Source organism: Xiphophorus maculatus, chromosome 24 (assembly GCF_002775205.1).
Source record: "Xiphophorus maculatus strain JP 163 A chromosome 24, X_maculatus-5.0-male, whole genome shotgun sequence".
In the NCBI taxonomy this organism is placed as follows: Eukaryota; Metazoa; Chordata; class Actinopteri; order Cyprinodontiformes; family Poeciliidae; genus Xiphophorus; species Xiphophorus maculatus.
The window spans coordinates 4,473,984-4,500,565 of record NC_036466.1 but is presented as its reverse complement, the minus strand read 5'-3'; the positions used below and the strand labels follow the sequence as shown (position 1 = coordinate 4,500,565).

The following is a 26,582-nucleotide window of genomic DNA, read 5'->3' as shown; positions in this document are numbered from 1 at the left end:
CACACACAACCAATCCGAAGCTCCTTACCAAAATGCCTCCATGTGACTCGCGGGGCAGGTGATCCGCTCACCTTACAGTCAAAGCGTGCGGTGCGTCCTTCGATGACCTCCAGGATGTCCAGTTTGCGAGTGAACAGAGGTTCTCTGGATGGAGCAACTCTCAGGTTTGCGTTTGAGGTCAGCTCCTCTGGAGGCAAACGTTGTTTTGGTAAATGTGTTTGTTTTTTCTAAAGGTACTTCTTTAAGTTCCTCTCTCCTCATCAGCATTTGGGATTTACCTTTGGCAGTGCTCAGTTTGCAGGTGTATGTCCCACTGTCATCCTCGTGCACTGAATTCAGCATTAGGCGGCACCTAAAAATGCCCCGGGAGGAGGGCGGGGGTGTTGGACCAATTGCAAAATTCAAAAAGCAGAGACAAAAGCAGGGAGAACACCAACCTGGTCTTTTTTTCCCCCTGTTAGCATGGCTACAGGGTTAGCTGTGCTTTGAAAAGGCTACAAGATTGGCTTTGTTGACCCATGGACGTATTTAATCCTCCATAGTGATAACCTTATGAGGACTTTGTACGCAAATATATTCATCAGTTTAATGGCACCATCCTGGCTCCAGTCACATAACCATCATCGTCATCATTAGAAGCAGCGTTAGAAACAACAGCAGGACCTTATCTGTGTTAAGATTGGGTTGTTGTGATTTGCTCCCTAAGTAATCAAAAATAACTTTTCTTCTTAAGAAACGCCTCAGTTTTGCTTTATATCAATACACATTTTAAAAGCCTTTTCTTGACCTTGACCTAAAGAAAAAGTGGTTTCTAGTTCTCTGATGAGACTAATAACAGCTTATAGCTCTATTGACCCATGAATTCTTTCAATTTCCCATATTTATAACGTTATAAGGTTTTTTATTTCAAAATGTTTATTTTAGGGACAAATTAATGACCCAGTTCTCACTGCCGGTCCAACACTATCAGAGCTATTAAAACAACACGAGACTATAATGTGAGTTTTGATCATTTTACTTCCCCAAGTTCCATTTCAATCTATTTTAAGTGGAAGGCTATGCAGCAACATTTAAAACCATTTCCTGATCAGCACACTTTGAAAGTGTCTTAAATAAACTGAATAAGATTGAGCTTTAAAAGATATTAGACATAAATAAACAAGTTTAAGCTCATCAGAGCACAGAAACAGCAGAGTCTGTTCTATGCTACTTTATTTCTAGCGTTTAACAAACATACAAAAGTCTCCACCAAATCCAAACTCACCGCTTTCCATCAAAATGCATCTTGCAGTTGAGCAGCGCTGGCTGGATGAGCTTTCCATCAGACAGCCAGTCAACCTCCACATCTGGTGGCCCAGTGATGTGGCACTCAAAGATGGCCGAATCCCCAGCCTTGACTGCTACGTCTTCAGCGGCTCTGGTGATTCTGAGCTCTATCGGAGCTGCTGCTGCTGCTCGTTCAAAAACAAACAAACAAACAAAAAAAAAAGCAGGTGGCAGTGGGAAGAAAACATCCACATAACCTAATCCTGATCAAAAAGTGCTTTATTACTCACCTTTGACTTCTACTCTGCACTCCACCTGCTTGGTTCCACGCTCACTGTGGAGCTTACAAACATACAGTCCTGCGTCTGACCTGTGAGCGGCGCTGATTCTCATTTCACAAGTGCCGTCTGCCGTCTCTCGCACAGCAAAGCGGCCCCCCGCCTTCACCGCCGCTCTGTCCTTCAGCCTGGATCAACGTAAAGCAGTTCTCACAATCATTTATGTGGAGGTGTTTTGAGGAGTGTGCATGTGTGGCCTTGTTTGGACAGAAGAAATCAAGCAGAAGTCTCACCATGACACCGTGGGTTTGGGATGCCCTCGGATTTTTGCTGCTATAACAACCTCTTGACCCTCGATCACTGCCTGGTCACAAGGGGACACCTTTAAATGATCAAACCATGGTTAACTGAACGGCTGCTCAGAACCACTCCATCCCAGAATTGAAGCACATAAATATAAAAGAACGCAGTTGGCAACACTGGGGAGCAGCGAGGATAAGCAGGTATAGATAATGATGCATGGTTATATGCACCATCAGATGAACCACAAGTCATTTATCACTCTAACCCTACACACTACTTTGGTTGTATTTACCCAGAATGCCCTGCGCTATACTTCACTTCCTGCTTTTCGAGAGGTCTCCGCTCATGCATTCACACCTCCCCGAATGAATCAGACTTTTCATTCGATTGAATCAGACTTTCTAGGCAAACAAACTGGAGTTGCATTAAACAGGACTAAACAGGACTTTTTAATCCAGTAAACACTCCTAGTGTGAACACACCAATAGTTCTTTTCAGTAGAACTAAGTTGCAGAGCCAATTCCTGAAAAAAAAAAAAAAATCACACCCATCACACCCTTCCCCAAACTTGACATGTGACACAATGCAGCCAGGAGAGCTCTGTTCTTCTGATGACTACCAAACCCAGACACACCAAATCCATTGAGAAAGCCAGACAGAGACATGATTCATCCCTCCAGAAACACATCTCCATTACTCTAGAGTCCAGAGATGTCCTCAACACCTCTGCATCTGATACTTGGAGTTGATGATGTAAGTCTGGGTTGCAGCTCCTTGGCCATGGGAGCCCTTTTTCCCAACTCTCTATGCTCTACATCCAACAACCAACTAAAAAGATTTGAGTTGATTTAGTTTTATGCAAATTCTTACCTGAAATGAGGGAGGTTCCCCGAAGGAGATGCCTTTATTCAAGGACGGTGAGTCTCCAGCCTCCATCTTCTCCTCCTGAGGACTAAGATATTCTTCATCCGACTGCACTGGACTGCTGACCATTACAGTTGAAGATGATTTCCCACGCTGCACATGACCGATTTCTGATAAATAAACATAATTGTCATATAGAGACATGGAAAATATAATGAAAACATTTAAAGAATTACTTTGGCTCTAATTCTACAGCAGACGGTTATGTCATTTTAACTGCTGAGTCTGTCATTGTTGAGGTGTAGAGACTTAAAGATGCGAACATGAACATCACACATAGGAAATGAGCCAAGCTGAACAGAAAATGAATAAATCCCTCAATCCCTGACCCAGTCGTTCCCTTATTCCCACCGTTTCCGCAGGAGGAAAACGTGTTTTCAAGCGCCTTCTATTTGGGGTTTTGCTGCTGTCAGAAATGATTCCCTGGAGACATCAACACATTCCATTTCAGTTTCGGCCTCGGTTGGTGCATATTGAGGAAAGAAGGGGAAGAAAGGATCGTGACAGCTGCGAAATAAGACTAAAACAGGACAATCTGCTGGCTCAAGCTAGACGAGAAACAAACTCAAACCTAAACCTGAAAGGAGATGGTTCTAGATGTGAAATACCCTCTGAATGCTGCAGTTGGGCATTCTGTTGAATTGTTGATATGACAAAGGAAAGAATAAAACTACCTACCTAGACTCGGATGTCTGAGAGGCGTCTGTGCATCAGGGACTAAATCCCACAAGTATTTATGTAAACCTGCCATCTCTTATACAACTATAACAATCCCTTTGCACATTCATCATCTGTTCTGTCCTTTATTTCCCAGCTCTGTCACATCCAAGTTACCTAACCCACTGAAGTCAGGGCAGAGTGGATAAAAATAGGATAACACTTCAAAAACGTTTTAGATCTCCTGCGATTCAAGATTTTCAATTTAGGTCTGGATTTTGACGAGACAAAAAAAATTAATATGACATCAAGCTAAGGTGATGCGCAACCCCCTCCTCCCCCACAAATAGTCAGTCTGCTCCATCACCACCAAGGCCTAAAGTGTGAAACCTGAGGTGGCGAAAACCTTCCCTGATCTCAGCGGCGATCTCACAGAGGGACATGACGTAGACGGCAATCACCCGAGAGAACAAGAGGCACCGGCTAAAAATACCCCCGCAAGCCAGGCTCCACTGGCCTAATATGGCAGCCGAGGCCTGGAGCTGCTGGCTCAGACACACGCTTCCATTTGTTGACTCTTCACAACATGAACACATTGTCTACCAACGGCACATTTACAGCAGAAATCCTGTCTTGAAAGGAATTTGTTTTGTTTAATTGTGACTCTGAATGCCAAGGCTGCCTTATAGCGTCTGAACAGCTTTGGTGTGTTCTTAGATTCAGAGCAGGAGGCGAGGTCAGGCTTCTTTTTTTTTTTTTTAAAGGCAGGATGTTTAGAGGGGGAGGAGTGCCACTTTACCTATTCCACTATTTTGGCCATGTCCGTCCCAAGAGATGAACATTCGTCCTTTTTCATCAACATTAAGTTCCACCAATTAGTTTCTTTGCGCCGTTTAGGACATTGGTGATATTTTGGTTAAAAAATACTTCAAACACACCTTTCTATTGCTTAAGTTCTGTGACTTAATGAACCAAACCGCATTATTGACACTTTGACCTCCTCAGACCTACAGTAGCGCAGGATTACTTTAGAGACTGTACCAATAACTTCACACCTCATGCAAGCTCTGATTTGCTGACCTGGAGTGGTTGGACTTCTCGTTTTTCTTTGGGACATTCTGGCGCTCTTTAAAACCCAGTTACATCATTATTTGATGTTGGAACATGTTGGGGCCACCACTAACTCTAACCAGCAGTGACAAGGTTGGCATTTAAAACTACACACATCCCAGATTTAAGCTGAAGTGGGTGAGAAGGTTTTGGTTTGGCAGTAGAAATCTGGCCTCTGCAGTCATGGGCCTGGTGTTGAATAGGTGGCCAACATTACCATTTCTGTACTGAAATACTCAGGGGACAATACGAATTAGATTTTTTTTTATTTTAAACACTTCCATTCTGGATTTGTATAAACACTAAACTGTCTCATTAAGACCTACCTTCCTCTGCAGACATTGTCTGGCCTTGCTTGTTTGTGCGTACTCGACCTTCCCTTCGTCCGGTTCGGTGTTTGCCTTTGTTGTCATCTGTTGGACCTTCCTCCTCCATGGGCTCGTCCTCCACCAGGATGTTGGGGATGGTGACTTTCAAAGCCAGAGAGACCCGTCCCACCTCAGCCCTCCTCTTCTTCAATAAGGGGCTAACCGCAGGAGGGAGCGCCGGCGAAGGCCGGTTGGATTTGGGCGGATGTTGGGACGACGGTTCCCCCGACGGCACAGGGGATGATCTCTTCCCAGTTGAGTTTGAGTATCCATGATGTGATTTGTTTTCCATCTTGGTGTCTGTGGTTGAATGTGTTCCCGCATCTCTGGAGGAGGATGAAGACTTGAAGGAAGTGGGAAGAAGTGTGTGTTTGTCATCTGCTGGTGAGCTCCGAAGACTTTCACTGGGCGGATGGAAAAAGAAACGGTTGCATAACACTTACTACTGTGAAGAACAATACCCATGACTGCAGCTTGAGACATTTCATAAAGAAAACATCTTCAAACATCTCGCAAAAGTGTACCATTCTATTAACCTTTCACATTTGATCAAGTTACAAACACAGGACACAATTGCCACCTCGCCGAAAGGTCTAAAATGTGAGGAAATCAAACGATTACATGTGGTGGAAAACTAAAACCCTGAACACATTGCTGCCACTGTGAAACAAGGTAATGAAACAAGGTGCTGGCAGTAACATCCTGTGGGGATTCATGTCTTCCTGGTTGAAGCTTCTTCAGACCACAAATATGCAGTCAGAGCTACAATAGAACGGTTTAGTCAGGGAAGCCCAAAGTCGGTCCTGGAGGGCCGGCATCCTGCACGTTTTAGTTCTCTCCCTGGTGGTACTAACAACCTTTTCAGCATGTCAGTGTTCTTCTTAGGCCTTCTAACGAGCGAATCATTGAAGCCAGGTGCGTTAAACCAGGGAGAGAACTAAAACATGCAGGATGCCGGCCCTCCAGGACCGGCTTTGGGCTTCCCTGGTTTAGATCAAAGCATATGTAGGAAAGGCCTAGACAAAGCCCAGACCTAAACCCAATATGGAGTCTTTGTCTGTCGGTCATAGTAAATAACCTCAAAATAAACTTATGTTTGTCACAAAAGAGGGTTTGAAGACTTTTGGTAGGGACAGTGTAATTAGACAAACACATAATAATTAAAACATCAAATCTGCTCCAACCTGTTTAGACTTTTCCTGGCTGCTGTTGCCAGTGGTTGTCCTGGCAACTGGTGAACTGCTTCCGTTTCCATGGCAACCAAGCTTTTCCCAAAGCTTTCTCGGGATGAGCCTCCGGCCGCCTGTGCCACATTGTCCCAACGAGGATTCTCCCTCCGGTGGCCTAGAGGTCCGGCGGGGAACGGTGCAGGAACCTGGGGTGTCCCATCCCGTTCCCCCTCCAGAGCCTGCTCCCTGGCCTCCAGCTTCCGCACCACATGCTGAGGAATGGGCTCTATTTTCCCCGAGTGGATCCTTTCCTTCTGCGACAGCTGCTCAGTGGAGTACGCCTTCTTCAGGCTGGATTTCCCCACAAGTTTCTTGATCCTCTGGAGCTCCTCGGCAAACTTGTTCTGGTAGCTCTGAACCCTCTGGGAGTAGGTGGTCTTGTCCTCCAGCGAGGAGGCCCGCTGCTGGAATGCTGCTCTCTTTTGAGCTACTCCCTGCAGGACATTCCCCTCCTCCTTGCTGGGGCCTCCTGTCTTCTTCCTGTCATCCGAGTCCACGGACGCCGCCCCTTCTGGCAGATCCACACTCCTTCTTCGCTCCTCAAAGGCCCGCACCTTGTCAAAGATCTTGGGTCCGGCGCGAGCCAGCTTCGGAGTCATGATAACGCTGCCACTGCCAGAAGTCTTAGATGCTTCGGGGTCTTCAGTTTTGTCTTTGTCAAGGTTTTTGATTAACGCTGGCTGGGTAGAGGATGGGAGGACATGAGAGGAGAACCCCCGGGATGCCTCAGGAGTTTTGTTCCTGCAGGAGTGAGGATTTGGGGGGAGACGAAGTTGTGGAGTTAGAGATCAAGCAGTTTTTACGGATTTGTTGGAGCAGAGACGATGCTGGTAAATGTCTGTTTGAGTATTTCAAGTCCCATTGTGTCTTATGTCGAGGTCAAAACACGGCAATGTGAGATTTTAAAAGAAGTAAACGATAGACCAGACTTCCTAAGTGTTTACAGTAATCCAGAAAGAAAAAGCGAAAAGCATAAACTCATCCAAAAAGCAAGAAAAACGTCTGAAATCATGCCGAGAAAGAGCCTGAGTCGTTGACTCGTGAAAACATTCATGCTAATATCAGCAAACCATGCATGTCACTGCAAACCCAGAGAGAATCCAAAAGTGAGCTGCTGCTCTAGAAAACATGCAAAATCACAGTTTTTAAAAAGCTCTAACCTGTTAGAAATGAGTCAAGTAGCACAAATGTTGCACAACATTTCCTCCCTAAAGGCTTGGATTAATATGTACAGCATGAGCAGAGATATAAGCTTCAAATGAGATGAAATCAAACCACAAATTAGACAAGTCAAAGGAAAGTGTGATCAGAACGAAATGAAGAGAATGAAATGAATGGAACAAATGGATCGATGGAGGATAGAATACTGTGCAAAGTGTCAATTTGGGATTTGAGGCCAGTCCTTTAGTGGAATCTTGGAAACAGAGAGCCATGTGCTATAAGGGCATGGAAAATGTTCTCCCTCTGTAGAGGCTGAACATGCTCCCATAGTAGTCGCTTCCGACAGAGACACTTTCCTCTGACCCCTGCACGGGCCGGGCCAGGTTAGCATGAGAAGCCCGGATTAGAGGTTCCACGCCCAGGTGACGGACGGGGGCCACACCCTCGGCGGGGCCCCTGCCGAAGGCTTGCCTTGCTGGGTTTGAGGGGTCCAAATGCGGTCCCGGCGGGCGGGAACCCAAAGCCCGGAGCTCCCGCTCCACCACGGGGTCGTAGGTGCCGGGGAGCGTGGCCCTGCGATCCGAAGCGTCCGGGTTATAGTCCATCATCCGTCCTCCTTCACCTGCAGTCAGAGAGCGAGAAACTAGATGAAAACTGAGGTCTGGGTTTAATTCAGATCAATATTATTGTTCCCAACATCAGATTCAAAATACAGAAATAGAAAATCAGGCCAATGGAATCATTAAGGCGGTTAAATCCATCCATTCCGTGTTGATCCTCGTTATAAATTGAAGAATTCATCCAAGAGATGAAAACAAACATCAGAAATAATAAAACGATAGTGGTTGCTCTGATTAAATTTCATATTTAGCTGTTTTGTTATGTTAGATATTCAGGATCAGAGTTGAAAATCTTAGTGTTATTTTTGAGGCCGACGGTTTTCGAGAATTACATGTTTTGTAATGTCCAAAACAGAAATCATTTTAATAAACTGAGTTGTGCTGCTGCACTGCAAAACTAACACACTAATTAGGGCCGGCTGCAGGACCGTAAGAAGAAAGTCTGCAGATACAGTCAATCGATTTATTTAAAAAAAAAACAAATGAAACTGGAAGGCCTTATGTAAAGATGGCCTCCCTGTCACAAATCAAGAGAGGATTGGCAGCTTGGTGATGAGCAACGGAGACAGAAATGCAATAGCAGCAAAAATATCAAACTGAACTGATTCAGACTCAGCCTGACCATTAGAGAGCGAAAAATATCAGCTTCACACACAACCAGAGGTTGAAAACCTCCAAATATTGTTTTCATTTATCAAGATTGTTACAAAAAAAAGTTTAAGATGTTGCATTGTTCAATAAGTTCTTACATAGTTCTAAACGGACATGTGGGTGGATGGAGCTTTTGACCGCTAGGACAAGGAGTGAATGAAATATAATTTTTTCTTCATATCAGCAAAACTCTGTTTGGCTTTTCTGCATGGAAAAACCTGCTTAAAATCTGCTTCTGGTTTAGTTCTCCTGTCAGATGAATCACACATCTTGGTTTTGTGCTTATAAGACAAAATACAACACAGGAGGGGGAAAAAAATCCTCCACTAGATTTGATCTTTTTTTAGCTTTCTTGTTGCTTGTCTCTAACAAAAAAAGGGGCACACAGGGAAAGAGGAGAAATATATTTAAGTTTGCCAATACCTCCAATCTATTCAGACATCCAATTTCCTGGATGGAAATGGAGTTTGTAGAGTTTTCACAAATTACTTAATAGTCTTCCTGAGAGTGTTTTCATCTTTGCAAGAGATTTTGTGGTGATTTACGCAAATTTAGGAACACCAGCACAGTGATGGTTTCAAATATCTGTTATCTAATTGCATTTTGCCTCATCACCATACTTTCCTTACACATGCGTACACAGTGCTGCTTCCTGTTGGAAACTGGGGCAGTGTGCCACACCACAGCATCACATCACATCACGAGGGATTAGTACATATCGGATTTCACCCGACAGACGTCAGCGGCAACCTCCATTAAATCTATCAATCCACAGTCAAGCATGATTTGGTACAAGTGTGCTTTTGGCTGCTCTTCTGACAGGGCAATAAATCCTCAGGAATGTGACTATAAAAAATTTTTCCCAGAGACGTTGCATTTGCAAAGACTGCAGTCTGGAGCGGCGTTTTGCGAACAGTGGCGGTTCGAAGCCAAATATGTGTGCAGCGCCGAGAGGAAGCTGAAACGTTGGATGTCTGATTTGAAAAGTGTTGGAAATGAACAAAAGTATCAGAGTGAGCTAAAAGCAACTAAATACCCGATGGTCCTTTCCGTCCGGCTTTGTCTTGGTGCCTCCCGGGCCCTTCCTTGGTTTCCATCTGAGGTTCAGTCGTTTCATCTTCTGTCGTCTCAGAGTCTGAAATCGTGTGACGAGAGCAAGAAAATTACACACAGGTAATAACTTAAAAACAAAAAGTAAAAATGGCAGCACTTGCTCCTTCAAAAGAATACTGAATGTACATGAAATGGATTCAAACCAAGTCGTGTAACGAGTCCATAAATAGATGTAAACATGAAGTGACGAGACGCAGAGATTACGCTTGAGATACACATGTTTTGCCTTCACATTTTATATATGGCTGCATATAAATGTGAAAAAGACTGGAATTTTATTAAATGTAAAGAAAAAACAAAGTTGAGAAGTAAAGCTCGGCATGAAATTATTACGATCTTTAAATTGATGGTAGAATAAAAGTTCTATCATCAAATTTTAAATAAACTGTTTAATGAAGGGCTACATCAAAGCAGCTAAAGTCACTTTTCAGGGTAGTAATGTTTAAAAGCCAACAGGATGGTAAACATAGTTTGAAAAAAATATTCAGTTTTTAACTGTGCCAACATTTTGGCAACACTAATAAAACATTTGAAAAAGTTAAATGCAGGCTAGCTGCTGGAGTGGCTTAATTAACTAGCTAAAAACATCTGTTTAGAATTTCACTTTACAAAAAAACCCTAAATAAATAACTAGAGCTATTCAACTAAATACAGTCAAATATCTGTAAATGTTCAGCTAAATACAGTTAACTATAGCTGCAGATATTCAGTTTCTCAATAATATATGCTAATACCTTAGCATTGTGAGGATGTTCAATTCTGTTGGTACAGGAAATATCTGACTGCAGATTCATTGAAACAGAAATAGTAACGACAAATAAACATACTAAAATCAATTTCCTCGACTTCCATTGCTGTGTTTTATTTTATTTCATACAAAATAAAAAAAAGTAGTACAAAGCTATTGATAAAATATTACACTACATAATAGAGTGGAACCAAGGTGTGAGTTTGTGGATGGACGATAATGCAGAGGGGAAATGACAGCGTGGCTCACGTTGAGTTTTCTTTAAAGATAAAACTGAAAACTTACAAAAAAAAAAGTTCACAGGGAATATAGGGAGCCACAGCAGAACAAAAACAGGAACAAAAAGCAAGCAGAGTACTGACAGGGAAGTAAACGGGACAGAACAGGATTCGACAGGCGGAAGCAGCCAGGCCAGGAGTGTGGGCAGGAGAAAAGCTTAAATACTAGCTAACAGTTAGCAAGTGCGAGAGGAGAGAGAGAGAAAGTGGAACAGGGGGCGAGAGAGACAAGGAATAACTAGACACAAGAAATAAACATAATAAACCAGAATCATTAAGAAAAATTGAACTAAGGTTAAACAGAAACCAAACTGATCTAATCAAAGACAGAGACAAAGTAAAACACCAAAACAGCCCAGGATCTGAAAAGCTCGACTAGCCAATCAGCTTCTTAGACTCCTAATGTTATTTTACAACAAAAAGCAAATAGAAAATAGCTATTTAACATTTCAACAATATGTGTTAATGTCTTTGCAGCAGAGTTGCAAAGTTAATTAATTGCTTTAGTCCCATAACATTGGGGAACCATACTAGTAAAGCAAGGTAGGCAAAAGTTAATGCGCGGATTTCAACTATTTGTTTATGGTATGTTGCAGGAATGTGGGCTAAAGTTTCAAAAGTTCACAATTTTTTTGATAGCATAAAACGCTGCAATTACAGTAATGCAAGTTGCGATAATTAGCCCATCTGTCGGTGCGGTAAACAGCTTATTGAAGACAACTGACTTCTACTGAAGTAACAAAGGAGCAAATCAATAAGCAAAAATGAATTCCTCTGGCATCCAATGGGATTTTCCATAAAACAGAATGGCAGATTATTGATAAATATTCATGGCAACAATATATGCTCATACTTTATCAGCAGTGATAATAAAGCTCTTTAAGTTCATGATATAAAGAAAACATACCATAATAGTAGGAAACCATGGTAATAAAAAAAACATTGTCCACAAGTTACAGGTTAGTCTGTCAGTACAATAAACAATTACCATTGCAGAGAGGCAATAGGGCAAAAATGATTACAACTATTACTGGCAATATTTTAGCTACATTCCGGCATTGTTTAAATTTTCAAAAAAAAAACAAAAAAAAGGAATTAGAATAACTTTGAAAACGCTTGTTTTAAGACCATAAGTCTGCAAAATTAGTCTGTCTTTGCTCCAACCATCCCGTGCCTACAGTAAAGAAATAAAAATGTATGAATTCAGACTAGGCAGAAAGAGAGAAGGTCTATAGAGATGGATGGATGGATGGATGGATGGATGGATGGATGGATGGATGGATGGATGGATGGATGGATGGGGGTGCAGCAGCAGACACATAGAGGCAGTAAGGTTTACCATAGCTTTGCTTTCGGCAGGAGCGGAAAACTTCGCTTCCATAGTGGCAGCAAGAGAGGGCAGACGGGAGAGCACCGTTACTATGGAAACCAGCATCTCTCTCACCCACACGACCAATCCTCTTCGTACCCATTAGAGTCTAAAAATCACCAGCCAAACTGCTGGGTGGCTGACAGATATGTTTACTGGTTAGAGAGTCTGCGGGAGAGGAGGAGGACGACAACCACAAAATGGGTTGCACCTCATTGCGCCTCGCATCAAGTCAAAAATCCTGATTAGATCATTGCACGACCACAAGAAAAGAACAATCACCATTAGAGAGTGTGCGCCTTTTGCGGCTCTGGGTATGTAGATCCACCCGTCTGAATGTCATGAAGTTAAACACATTGCAGAGAGAGCGCTGAATATACAAGGAAAGCGTAAAGCTTGGATTGGATTCTAAATGAGGTTTGGAGTTAAAGTATCTGCTTTTGGTTTGAGCCATCAGTTGCACAAACATTCCCAAATATTATGGCACAAATGAGAAGGGATAGATGTTTTCCACATGAGGATTGTGCTTTTTGCAAAGAGGCAGCAGTGCGATACAAAAATACCACTTTGTGGGGGTGGATGTACAATAACAAAGCCCACTTGTGTGCAGTTAAACAGCAAAACATACAAGTAGACTTAGGCAATAACAAGTTCCATATACCAAATAATAAGTGCTGGAGTAAATATCAGTGGAAACACATGCTGGTGAAGGCTAAACCGAGAAGAACGAAAGGCTACAGCGGTTCTCCAATAGAACAAAAGACAAATTAACAAGGAAAAAAAGAAAAAGAAACTGTAAGTGCTGAGAATAAGCTCATACTGACAACACACCATGGGTGAATCTGCCAAATGTCCGAGTGGAATGCCCAGTTCTCTGAAACAACACACAAAACCAGAATGTATTATTCAGCAAATTACTTAGAACAAAATATGTTCCCATTTACAGTTGTGGAAAAAAAGAAGAAACAATGAAATATTCAGTTATTTCTATTTTTATATAGCCACATATCATTTTTGACATCTATCTGCGGAAAATTTCCCCCAATCCTCACCGTCAGCTATGAGATGTTTGTACTTACAGGTAAGCTAGCACTGTAGCTTACAAGAGTAAGCTAGCATTATAGTTTACAAGTAAGCTAGCACTATAAGCCCTAAATATGAAAATGAGTGATTTAACATGAACACCGTGTTTTATCTTTGTTCGTCACTCTTACTTTAAAGAAACAAAAGAAGTATTTCTTGTTGTTGTTCGGTTGTGTTGACAGATTTAACTAAAAAAACAGATGTCTGGTCCCATTAGCTGGCAACAGCTTGTTACAGAATCCGCCACATTTAAATTGCTTCGTGTGGTAGCATAGTTTTTTACATTTGATAGAAAAACAAAACTGTGACAAATAAATTGTAAAGCAGAGTTAAAGTAACGCAAGTGGCTAGCTGTTAGCCACAAATGTCACTGAAATTGACATCTGCTTTGTAGCTTTTCTAAGCATTTATTTAAAGGACGTTTAACAGTCTTTAAAGTCTCTGGTCTGCGTTTGGTCATTATGTGTTCACAATTTCAGAATTCTACTCTGAACACATTTAGACATTTGTGAAAACTTTATAGTATTTTTAGGTGAACAGAAGAGGGAATCATTTTCAGCACGGTTTTGGTTCCTAGGACTACCTGAATTAGCTAGCACTAATAAGCTTCAATAAACAGACACGGCACTCCTGGACTAGATTACTATTTTTTCAAAAACACAGATAGAGATATGTGAAAGAATATTTGAGATAATTAAATACTTGGATTCTGAGCTTACTCAAAATATTACTGGTAATGCACCAAGTTGAAAAAATAAATGTTACCAATGCCAAAATGTTACCAGTATCACTAGTAATCATATTTTTTTCCCAACACAGTGCTTTTTATTTGATACCATTTATTTGACTTAAGTTAAAACTCTAGGAACTGCAACAACAGGAAAGGACGAATCTGATCACAGAGGTACACCAGATTGTATTTATTTTCATGTATGTGGTCTTACTGGTACAATTCTTTTGTCATTTTTTTGTACACTTTGTCCAAGCTCTGTTGTATTAGCAGCTTCAAATTCTAACCATTTGCAATGACAATATTTGACAGGTGACTGTAAAAAGGTCAGATGAGCCCCTATGAAGCAGACGCAGATACAGCCTCCAGGCTGTATCTGTTTTTTTTTTTAAAGAGCAGCCATGCTGATAAAGCAGCTGAAAAGATTTCTTTCTGGCCAGGCTGTCAATCAGCTCCACAGAGAGCTCCTCGGAATGACTCACTGCTTTTCAGTGGACAGAAAGCAAAAGTAGCAGAAGTGAAATGACTCACTTCGCACTTATCTCCCCCCCCACTCCAATCCCAATGATTGCTGCTTTTTGAGTCATTTCAAGTAATTTGATTAACTGCTGTTTGACACATCCTCCTATAAGCGTCTGTCTTTGTCACGGTTCCTTTTTGTTATGTTCCCAAAGGGATCATATCAGCAAAACCCCAGCCTCGGATTTGGTAGCATTTGTATTTTGGATTGTAGGGGAACAAACCAGATTCTGTTAAGCGGCGTAAGAGCGAGACAGCACATTTAGTCGTCGATAAAGAAGCAAAGCGAGCTTCAGCAGCATCCAGAGCCACCGCTTTTGCTCACTTCATCCTTGTGCATCGCTGGCCTGGTTCCCATGTCTCCACGGAGCGTAGCCTACTGACACACTTTTTTCATCTGCCCCAAATTTGTGAAACCCTGAGCAAATGAATTAGTTATTATTGTAACAGAAATCTCTGAGGACCGCTTATGTTTTCATGCTGGGAAAATATAAGCAGGAAATTTGGAATTAAGACCATGGAGACAGACTGTCCTTTTGAAGGGGACGGCGTAGTGTTAACTACCTTCACCTTGAATTTCAGTTCCTAAACTGAGATTATTCTGATCACAATATTTTTCCGCTGTATCGACGCGTGTGCTTTTCTTTTTCCCTTCAGAACCGTCTACATGTACTCCCAGAACTTTTCCAAAAATCAATCTTTCAATTCATATTTACTTTCATCTGTTTTCGATTAAAAGCACACATATAAGGAAAAAGGGTGTGGCGTGTCTTTTAAGAAATGTGCAAAAAACATCTACAAAACACAACATTGATTGATATTGCTCCAAAAGAATGAAGCAAACTCACCTGAAATCTTTTCTTGGACCAGATCTTCTTCATCTTCAAGTAGCGCCTCGTTTCAAGCAAAATCAGATTACCTGTGGCTCCGGTTCAACAAAAACAACCTTCCCTCAGAAATGGTAAGGAAATAAAAAGCTGTAGGGTGTGGTATGAGGGTCGGCAACGACCGAGATCAAGATTTGAGGAAGGGGGTATGAAATAAAGGAGGATGCGGCTGTGTGTTTGTGCGTGGGCGTGTTTCTGCTCTGATCTGGAGGCGAGGCGGGGAGAACGGCGGTGAGAGCAGAGATGCTGGCGTCTTTGTGTCCGAGTGTTTATCTGTGAGGAGCGTCTCTCTGTGACGTAGGGGGCTGCTTTCTCCATCGACCCCCACTTTCTGCCTGCTCTCCCTCGCTCGAGAGCGCACTTAAAACAAGACGGGGGGGTGGGCGAGGGGAGGCGGAAAGCAGAGCCTAGTGTGTGCATGGGTCTTCTCCTTGATTGCACTGACGTAAGAGGGGAAATGTGAGGAGGAAGAACGGAGAGATACAGAACACTGGGATTCACCGGAGCGTGGGGATGTGTTTTTGTGGGGTGGCAGGACGGAACGATGGGGATGAAGAGCAGAAATGGGAAAAGGGGATTACCAGAGAATCAAGAGGGGTAAACAGATTCCTTCTAAAAATGAGCAATCGCAGATTCAAAAGAACCCGCTTCACCAATTCCCTCCGAAATCCTCGTCTCCTCCGGGTTTGTTGTCCAGCAAAAAGCAGAAGTCATTAAATAAGTATCTACTATGTTTCCTCTCTGTTAAGTTTTAACTAGCGATAAGATCATGGTCTGAGGCAGCTGGAGGAGCAAGCAATTATTACAAGCAGGTTCCATCCCAAACTCCTGGTGGGTTGTTATGAAAAGCAGAACAATCTAGAACAATCTAGGGTTCACCTCAAATCAATATGGAGGAAAACTAGTACTGTGAATCATCCTGGACTCACAATCTCCACACTGAGACAAGACGATGGCAGAATAATACCAAAGGAGTGTTATTCAGATGTATTTGTACAACTTGAAAAAAAATAGCAAAGTCCTAAATCCAACTGAGAATCTTTAGGAGGACTTAAAGATTTGTATTCAGTACCTCTAGATGTGCCACACAGTAAGACACCAAACGAAAAAACATGGTCCAGTTTCACAGTGAGGCGCAACTATGAACCACTTTGTGTTGAATATAAAACAAAGTGGCAATAAAATAAAAGAGGTTTGTGAAAAGCAGGCTGCAGGATGCTAATCAAAGTCTGCAGAGTGTCATGAAGTGCGGTGGTGTGAATGGTGAGGCAGACGCAGCAGACCCAGGGTGAGATGGTTATGGTGATTTAATGATGAGAACGAGGTGCAAACAAATCCAAAAACAGTCCAAAATCCTGGCAGCACAGCAGAGCGGAAGGCAGAGGCTCAGCACTGGTAGCAACAGGACGTACGAGGACAAACGACAACACGCGACTGCTTAGACAAAGACCCGACAGAAACACAGGTGACACAAATACACAGGAGGTAATCAGGGAACGAGACACACCTGGGAACTAATCAAGGGGAGGCAGGACAACACAGAGACTCAGAAACAGAGGAAACTCAAAATTAATACACAGAAAAACTCAAACCATGACACAGAGGAGGGGGTATTAGAGTATTATTAGGAGTATTAGAAGGAAAGGGTGTGCAAACGTTTTTCTCAGGTGGAAAACAAATTGTTGTCGATAGCTTGATGTTAATGAGGAAAACAAGCTGAATTTGTATTACTTAATCATGTTCTAAGTATACAAATTCTGATCCATTGCCCAGCAAGAAAAAAACCTGATGATTTGGCCTTTTTTATTACACGAGCTTTCTCTAAAACTTGGGCTTTTGTAAGAAGAGCAGCATATGTGTTCCAAATGGTCATCATCCCACCGTGCTCTCCGTCTGTCAGCTCAGATCGTACGACTCCCTCCGTTTATCGGCTCAGAACGTCCGCCATTCACTGCTGACTTCACTTTGCTGAACAAAGTTGTTTTCCACCGTGATCAAGTGATTTCTGTTTCTGTTTATGGTCTTGTAAACACAGGATCAATGTGAGATTTACTCCCACCGTGAATCAAGAGCCGTTCTGCCGACCTGCATGTTTGCGCCAGTCATTAACTCCGTCCTGTCTGTTTCTTTTCCCTGGAAACAGATTTTTTATTTAAAGGACTCACCGAATCCTCCCTGCAGATGGAGCAAACTGCAGTCTCCAAATGTTATTTTAACCAACCTCCTCCTGCTCACCTCCGTCCTCCTCCATCCATCACCAGCCAGAGCCACTCACTCCGGCAGAAAGTCAAGCAATCAATACCGATGCTTTATGCGTGATATGGGATACACCCCCAAGTAGCAGTTCCAACGCCCCTGAATCAATAAGCCCATCATAACACAGGCATCGGCCAATAAAAGACTAATGTGTCGGAAAAGGGCAGATTCTGAGCCACAACAAGCCAGTTTTCACCAGTTTCTGACAATATATCATGGAGTGGCAGCCATTAAGAGAAAATAATTTGATTTCTGTGGTGCATGTCATTTATTATTCCCTGAATCTGAGAGCAGCCCTAAGCCTGCTGTTTGGAGGCAGAACCGGCCGGGAGACGAACCGAGCCTGAAAGCGGTCCGGACAGGTGCGGTCAGCAGCGTGCTACGCTTTCATTTGCTTAAAACAACAAGGAGGGCATAGACTTCACGGAAAGCCATCGATTTAGTGACGGGGGGGTTGCTTTGTGAGGAGCGACTGTGATGGATGCTTTCCAGGCACGCAGCTTTATCAGCAGCAGGCCTGCCATAATCTCTGCAACACAAAACACATTCTGTTGCTGTTACATCACCGCCTCTGAGCAGAAATGTGATTGGTCTGATGGAAGCAGGTGTTGTAAATTCAAGATGGCTTTTGGCTTTGATGGTGTTTTCCTTTACTCACCAATCATACAGAGTGACATAAATCATGTTCTAACAACTTTTTAATATATAACAGAAAGAAAAAATGCAAAACTCTCCTTTTTAATTAATCTGTAAGTCACAACTGAGTAATGTGGTAAGACTTTATTTGAAGGGGTGTTACATTAAAAGTCAATTAAGAGTCAACTTTGCATTAAAAGCGTCATTATTTACCGAATGTCATAAACATTCATGAAGACTCCTTCATGACAGGCGTTATGCCAGGTTTATGACAGTGTCACGTCATAAATATGCACACCCCTTCAAATAAAGTGTTGCCAGAAATGTTTTTATGATTTGATTAATAACAGGTTTACAGTGCAGTCGAGGGGTGAGGGATCAGGTGAAGAGCTGAATACCTGGGACTCCCTCTAAATACTTTCATGACTGCGTTTTTTTTGGTTTTTTTTAGATTAAACACTAAATATATCTAAATATAAGAGATATATTTGGATATATATAGAGCTAACGCTCTCACAGCCAGCGTTAGCGGTCTATTTCAGGTCCGACGTAGTACAACCCCTCCAGCTAGTTTCTACCACAGAAACTAGCATCCATGGTCTTCCTTATTTCCAGCCAATCAACGCTAAGTAAAATAAACGGTGCTCCTGGATTGGTAGCCTGAGAAATAACGTGTCAAATCGCATTTTGCTGAAGTATTTCAGCTTTTTCTGCTTTCTTTTGAATATATTAGAAATGTTCTCAAAGCTTAAAGCTGGGCTCTACTGTATCTGCGTAATATATTAATAGCTTAATTAAATCTTGTTTAATAACTGGTTTATTAAAGGGGAGCTTTTATGTATTTTCTAGGCACAGAGCCCCATTTTATAACACAACAAAGTAACTATGTTACCTTCAGTTATGAAAATGCTGAATATATCAAATATGACTTACTGTAGGAGAAATTTGACTTTGCATCAACCATGTCTGATGCCTTAAAATTGGGTTTCTGTCTCTTTAAGAACCTCCCAACCACTCAGCAGTTGTGCCGTTCGACGGGGTGTCTGCTCATTGCTGCTGCTGGTTTGGAGGAGTTTGGGGTAAATAAGTAAATTATTGATGCAGCCTTTTTATATTCAAAATAGGTAAATTATCCAAAAAGTATATTTGTTGCCTTCAATCAAGCGGACCCTTTTAGTGTATCTTATCTTACTGAAAACCCAACGCTGTTCTTCAGCTCAACGTAAAGTGAAAGCTAGCTTTGAACCTCAGAATGACAGAGGCTGCTGTTGACAGCGACAGTGCAACCCGATGCTACCACCTAATCCCGATCCAATCCCCCAGGATTCCTGCGGACGGCTATGTACCGCCAGAACGCAACACAAACACACCGTCTGCTTCAGATCTTACCTCAGCTGCCTCGCCTCAACTGCGAATCTTATTAGGCATGTTGCAGCCCTTAATCCACTTAATGTGTGCAGAATGTGAAATCATCTATTGGTCATTTCTATGCCCGTGTGTCAGAATCGAAGGTGACTTTGTAAGCAAGGCTGGTAGCAAATAAAAAAGAGCGGTAATAATTTCTAGCATCCTAAGAGAGATTCCATAAAATAAATGGGGTTTTTTTGGCAAGAAAATTCAAATAACTTGAAACTTTTCGTTTCATGTAACTGTAATTGAAGGGAAATACTCACATTCAAGCAAATGGTGTTTCCTGAATAAAATTTGGACAACAGATCAAGACTGAATTTCCAAGTTGTTTCCATTGCTCCAAAAGCTCACAAGTAAATAGATTTTCTAATAGTATCCAGTAACCAAAACTCTGAGGTAATATCTGACTGCTATCCCACTCACCTCTCTGTTTCTTGCTTCTTGGCCCACTCAAGCCTTCACCAGCGCTCCTCAAAGACCTCCGTGCGTCTAGCAGCTCCTTCCGCAACATGACTCATCTTTTTCTCACACAGGGCAAAACCTTCTGCCTCCTCCTTGCCACAATGACCATTATGTCCATTGGTGACTTCCTTTAAAAATGACTTCAAGGCCGTTTTTCCTTTAAGCTGTCCTCCATAACTTCCTTTCTTGCCCTCACCTGAAGTCCCATCTCTCACAGCCAGCGTTAGCGGTCTATTTCAGGTCCGACGTAGTACAGCCCCTCCAGCTGAACTCTTCCTCTGCACACCCCCACCCACACACAGATTAGACCCACAAACCGTGTGCTGTCCTCGTTAGCTGAAAGCTGAGAGAAATTAAGAGTGCCACAGAAGCCTTAAAGCAGTTCTTGAACAAATCTGTGATAGCTGGTTGAATTAAAACTAGCATTCACAATAATTCTGTCTGAAAAATGAGTTAAATGTAAATGAGCACCATCTGTTTGATGATCCAAATGACTATTTAATCAAAACGAAACAATTATAGCGAAGTTTGGGCCACTTTTTCTTATTTTGTTTTCTAACTGCGAGTGCTTACAGAGTAAATGAGTAATCCTAAAATGAAATATTCTATTTTCTAAGATTTCTATATTAACCAAAAATAACTGCGATCATATTTGTGCTAGTAAAAGCGTTACTGTGGCAGCAAGGTTTTCATACAGTTAGATTGTTTTATTGGGTAATGTGAATTTTCTAGATTTTTAATATTAAAAAACCAACAAAAAAGATGTTTTAAAATGAAGACGTGTCTTGATACATTGAGAAACACATGAGTGATAATTCGGTATATAGTTTAGATATTCATAAAGCCTCAAGCCAACTGTGAAGCATAGAGCTGGAAGAGTCACGGTTTAATTACAAGTGGCACATTCTTCACATCTCGAATGATTGGACAGCGACCAATCAAGTGGACTAACAAAACGAGATTACCGTGTGATCTTGAGGATTCACGGTAGAATTTGCGATGGCACATCAATCTACCGTTTCGTACGAGAAAGTAAAAGCTGAAGGACGGTTCAACATGGCCGTGAACCGGGTGATACCACAAAAAAACTGGCTGAAAATGAAGAAATGAAAAGTCCTGATCCCAGCCAGCGTACAGTTCTTGATCTCGTTGAGATGCTGTGGATCGCACAGCCAATAAACCCCTCAAACATCTACAGCTGAACGTGAGGAGAGGGGGAAGTTCCTCAGGCCGTTATCAGAGACGGCTACTAGAATAAAAAGTTGACGCACAGAAACCTACCGGCTTGTACGCATCAGAAACGAGCCCTCTCTGCCGCCCTTCAAGAATTCACACATCGTATTTTGAAATGGACAGAAAATAGATTCAAGAGTCGAGTTCAAGTCCAACGGTGAGTGAAAAGGCAAAAGCACGGTGGGGATTCTAACACACAGCGCAAACCAACATCACATGTACCCATTCCCATTTCTCAGCTTTCTTCTGTCGATTCCAAAATGTTTCAATTACATTTACTTGCAATTCTCTAAAAATATGTACTGTATATATTTTTCATTTTTACTTTAAATATGTATCTCCCATAGTCACAAAAGCAAAGTTCATGTCTACTTTAGATTGCAAATCATTGACTGTGATTCCCAAAGGATTACTTCAGAAATTCCTGAGTGAAATTTCCACTGTTCCAAATCCTATGCACCAGTTTTAAAATAGTAAATGGTTACGATTTATTATCAATATATGTAATATATGTGAAAGGAAGACAGGCGGAATTAAAGAAGGAAGGAATGACCGAGTGCAAAAAGAAGAAAGACTCTTTGGGATTTGTCAGAAGACAGCAGGAAGGACTCAAGAAGGGAGCAGAGATGGAAAGACAAGAACTCAAAAAAGGAAGAAAGGACATAAGGGAAGACAGTTGGAATGAATTGAGGAAGAAACAACACAAGGACAGAAGCAAAAACAGTAAGTATACCTTAAGGAACAAGGAAAGACAAAAACAGTGGACTTGAGAAACAAAGAAGGACTCAAAGACAGAAGGAAGGACTCAAGGATGAAAGAGGTGGACACAAGCAAGATTGGAAGGAAGTATAGACAATATGAAGGAAGCACACAAGGGCAGAAGGAAAGACAACATAGGAAGGATTTTGTGAAGTAGGAATGACTTCAATCATTCAAGGGTAGAAGGGGGATACAAGAAAAAAAAAAAGAACAGTAGGAAGAAGTGGAAAAAAGAAGGACACAAGAGAAGTCAGTAGGAGAGAATCAAGGAAGAAAGGAGGACACAAGGATAAAAGGGAAGACAGTAAGAAGAACTCAAGGAAGTCACAAGAACAGAAGGAAGAGCAGGAATGGCTTGAGGATTGAAGGACACGAGGAAATAGGAAGGGAATTAAGTAATGAAGAAAGGACTTGAGGGTGAAAAATAAACATCAGGATAGAAAGAGAAAGGTAAAGAGCAATAGAGGAAAGTATAAATCTTATGTCTAAATCTGGAAGATAGCATCCAGACTTTTCCAGTCTGACAGAGGATCTCTCATTCATCCTCAGACTGACTCGGTGAGTGATGCTCGGCTCTTCAAACCCGACCCCAGCAGATGCACTAACAAACATCACGCTCTCTTTTTCGTCACGCTGATAGTGACGGAGTGTGACGGCGGCTATAATTATGTCCCTCCGTGCCACCGGAGAAGCGGGGGACGGCGGCGGCCACACATATCACCACAGCACGAGCGTCGGGAGCTGCCACGGCACATACCAGTCTATAAATAACCACGGGCAGAAGGAGAAGAGGGAGAAGTACGAGGCGGGCAGGGGTTGGAACGAAAAGAAAACAGCTAAAACCTCGGAAATTGATTTAGCTGTCCCTCAGCTGTTAAATTAAAAGGCAGAGTTTTGTCCAAAATGCTCAGAGCAGCAAGTGAAAACGGACAGACTTAATAAACTGCCTTTGAGAAAACAGAACTCAGATTAAAGTTATATTAAATTAGGATTTCATTTAACAGACCAACACAATGTAGCAAAACACACTTTCATTGGCAAAACGCTGCATTTTATCCACATAGACAAACATGGTGCTGGCAGGCTCATGCCGTGATGCTTTTCTTCAGCATAAGGAACCTGGTTTGAGTTAATGAGAAGAAGGATGTGGATCGTATACGGTATTTCTGAAAGAAAACTTCATAAAATGGCCTAGTCAAAGTCCAGGCATAAAGCTAATTGTCAGGCTAAAGATTGCAAATCTCTGATTGTCAGAATTATCAAAATGCTTTGAGCATTCTGACTCTTATTGAGGTCTCTACAATTAAATACATTGAAGTTGTTGTTTGACAAAATGCGGAAAAAAAACACAAAAAAGCGTCTAAATACTTGACTGCATTTAAAAATGGCAGGTAAAGACAGAATGTAAGGGGTGATTGTTAGTACCAAATCCAAATGGAGATGTTGAGTGGTAGACCGGTTGGACCGTATGTGTCATATTAGGCATATTATGGAATCCATTTGCTGTATATAGAAATCAAAAATATAGTTAGTGGCCAAAGAGTTACAGCTGTGCAGGTAAAGGGAAGGAACAGCAACAACCGGCTAATCTGAACCATTTACCAGAGATGTTTGCATATGTAGAAGCTTAAAATCCACTCTTGAATTACCTTTTATTTTACCCAGGTCTGCTTTTAAGAACTGGGATTACGTTAAAAAAAAAAAGATCTTTATGGAATATTTGTTACTTAAGAATAAAAAGTGTTTACCTTCACCCAGGTCCATAACAGCCAACACTGCACTACAGCTTGCCTCTCCCAGGTCATTGGACGCCACGCAGGTGTACAGGCCAGCATTGTTGGTGCGGCAGTCCCGGATCCACAGTCCTCCTGAGTCCTGAGCTTCTGAGGGGGAGATCAGCTCATCGTTGTGGTACCATGTCATCGAAGGTTTAGGATGTCCTGACACCGACACCCTGAGACGGATGTCACAGCCTGTTCCCACTGCAGCTTTACGGAGCTTGCGGATGAAAACTGGAGCTGACGTTTCTTGAGATTCACCTTCATGATTCTGGAGATTTTGTGCGCCTTTGGTTTTGGCCTTCTTGGAAGGGATGGTGGAACAGGGACTCGACTGTGAGCGGGCTGCCATTTTGCTTCCCCTTGGAACTTCCTTCCAAACTATCCCACCTCTCTGGTTATTGACAGAGGCGTCAAAATGAGCTGCATTCATTAAACATCTCCTCTGAAAACTTCGCTGCTTTAGGCATCTGCTTGTCTTTACAGGTGTTCAACGTGGACCAGCACACCGGATGCTGCAACGACCAAAATACACATACACAGACTTTACTGTGTAATAAAGCAACATTACTTATCAACTGAGACTGGTTACTCACGCAGTCTAAATTCGTGAGCTTCCTTCTGAGTCCTGACAATCAAAACTCCTTACAAGTGAACTAAGGAAGTTTGTGTTTGGTAGATTTTTTTTTTTTGTCTGATTCAACTTTCTTAGTATCCTAGAAATAAGACAAACCCAATTATATTTTACTTTCTTTTTTTTTTTTAACTTACAATTTTTTATTTTATTTTCCTGATTCCATTAGGAAATATTTATTTTAGCCATCACGCTAACGTAGAGATTTTAGGTCATTTTAGCATGCAAGATGATTTTAGCATAATTTTTTAGCAAGGTTTGAATAACTAGCCAACTTGCTACTGTTGGCCAATATAGAAACATACCACAAAATGCTATTAGCAATGTAAATGTAATATGTAAATACTTAGCAGCAAGTTGCTATGGTGAGCCAACATGATAAAGTTAGATTAGCTAAGGTGGATATTTTTGCTGGGTTTTGCATATAAGACGCTTTTAGCTTGTACATGCAGTATTTAAATACAAGCCAACTTACTAGTGTTAGCCAACATGCTAATGTAAAAAGGTTAGATAATGTTGACCTTTTAGTAAGTGTTACCTATTTTTTTAAATGTGTTATTCTGTAGCTAGAAATAATAGCAGCAAGCAGCTTGTGTTAGCCCTTCTGACACTGGCAGCATCTTTTTAAACTTCTGCTTCTCTTAACACAGAATTTCGGGGAACAGACTTCAAAGAGAATTCACGTGAATTGTTTACACTAGCTTTAGCATATATGATGCTTTTAGCCTCGTACATTGAGTTATTAAATGATAGCGCACTTGGCAACATGCTAAGGTGAGCAGGTTAGCTAATGTTGACATTTTAGCTAACCAGTTGTGTTTTAATCTGGTAATAATATACGGTTGGAAATAACAGCAGCAAGCAAGTTGTGTTATCCGATTTGACATTAGACATTTACACTAGTTTTAGCATAAAGGATGCTTTTTGCCTTGTAGCTAACTTGCTACTGTTAGCCAACTTGGTTTTACAACAGTAGTAAACTCACAAACTAAGGAGGGAATTATGAAATAGTCTACAATGGAATACAGACCTCTGTACAGTAAGCTCATCTCATTGAACTTTTTATTTAATCTTCATTCAGCATTTTCCAAACATCCTCCAGGCTTTCAACACAGGATTTGGAGCTAACTGCAAATAGACATAGGCTGACTGGTGTCCAAGCTCCTGACAGGTGGATTTTCAACCTTTTAACCTTTAGCATAAACTTGTTTGGTCAGAGGAAACTGGAAACCCATTTAGTCTTTGCTGTGATAGTTTACGACAAACATATCTCGATTGAAGTAAAGTTATTTTATTTGCAGCCTTAGATTAACCATCATATATTATGTTTGTGTCAAAATGAAGAACATAAGGAAAACAACTGAACTGAACAACTATCAGCAAATCATAGGGACATGTTCAAAAGATAATGCCATTTTAGTTCTTTGCTCTGCTCATTCTACTAATATGGTAATCAAAAAGTAATCTTACCTTAGTTTTGCTACAAAGGCTGTAAGAAATTCCTTTGGACATCCCCACAAAGTCCAAGTTAGGGTAACAAGAGCCAAATATTTCAACTCAAAGCATTTGTCCTTCAGCAAGCCCAGACTTTAGGCGTAAGTCCACCCTAGATCATGAAGCATTAGCAGCCACTGCCATGGTCCCCTTCAGAAGCTTTAACCCTGCCGAAGAACTCCCAGAAAGGGAGGGAGGTCATTTCCCTAAATGTCAGTCTGCCCAGGCCTTCTGTTTTATGTTGTTCCACCTTTAAGTGCTTCTTGAAAGCGACACGTTTAATCTTTTTAGGCTTCCAGGTAGTTAAATGAGCTCATGTTAACCATCTCCCTCCAGTGTTACCGTTTCACCCTCACCAAGCTCCGTCAGGTTGGGGGCGACAGCTGCACATATAGGTCACATTTCTTGGACTGCCTTTTATGACCTATTCTCACACTCATACACACACCCCCACGCACGCGCACACACACTTCCAAGCCTTTTAGATAATACTATCAGGCAATGTACAGTACATGCGGGGTCTGGAGACAGTCAATGTGATGTGGGACAGTTGGAGTTTGTATAAAAAGAAAACCTAAGAATAAAGACAGGACTTTGGGATTCATCCTGTAGAACAATGATATAAC

General features: G+C 41.7%; 1 protein-coding gene across 7 annotated transcripts in view; it reads right to left on the bottom strand.

The window, feature by feature from the left end:
* speg (SPEG complex locus) overlaps positions 1-26,261 on the bottom strand; it is a 45,451-nt gene extending 19,190 nt beyond the window's left edge. Inside the window, exons 1-13 of one of the 7 annotated variants that reach the window (XM_023329989.1) lie at positions 15,256-15,684; positions 12,907-12,949; positions 12,046-12,075; positions 9,604-9,702; positions 7,768-7,918; positions 6,091-6,876; positions 4,865-5,310; positions 2,718-2,881; positions 1,838-1,926; positions 1,557-1,732; positions 1,265-1,451; positions 279-352; positions 29-187 (exon numbers count right to left, since the gene is read on the bottom strand). In XM_023329989.1, coding sequence (XP_023185757.1) covers positions 29-187; positions 279-352; positions 1,265-1,451; positions 1,557-1,732; positions 1,838-1,926; positions 2,718-2,881; positions 4,865-5,310; positions 6,091-6,876; positions 7,768-7,918; positions 9,604-9,702; positions 12,046-12,075; positions 12,907-12,949; positions 15,256-15,288 — 2,437 coding nt within the window. In that variant the 5' untranslated portion in view covers positions 15,289-15,684. Of the gene's footprint in view, positions 1-28; positions 188-278; positions 353-1,264; positions 1,452-1,556; positions 1,733-1,837; positions 1,927-2,717; positions 2,882-4,864; positions 5,311-6,090; positions 6,877-7,767; positions 7,919-9,603; positions 9,703-12,045; positions 12,950-15,255; positions 15,685-20,019; positions 20,233-23,798; positions 24,344-25,932 lie in introns of those variants that run through there. The other 6 variants (XM_023329992.1, XM_023329986.1, XM_023329987.1 and 3 more) reach the window with 6 other exon arrangements.
* Between the last annotated feature and the right edge of the window lie 321 nt (positions 26,262-26,582).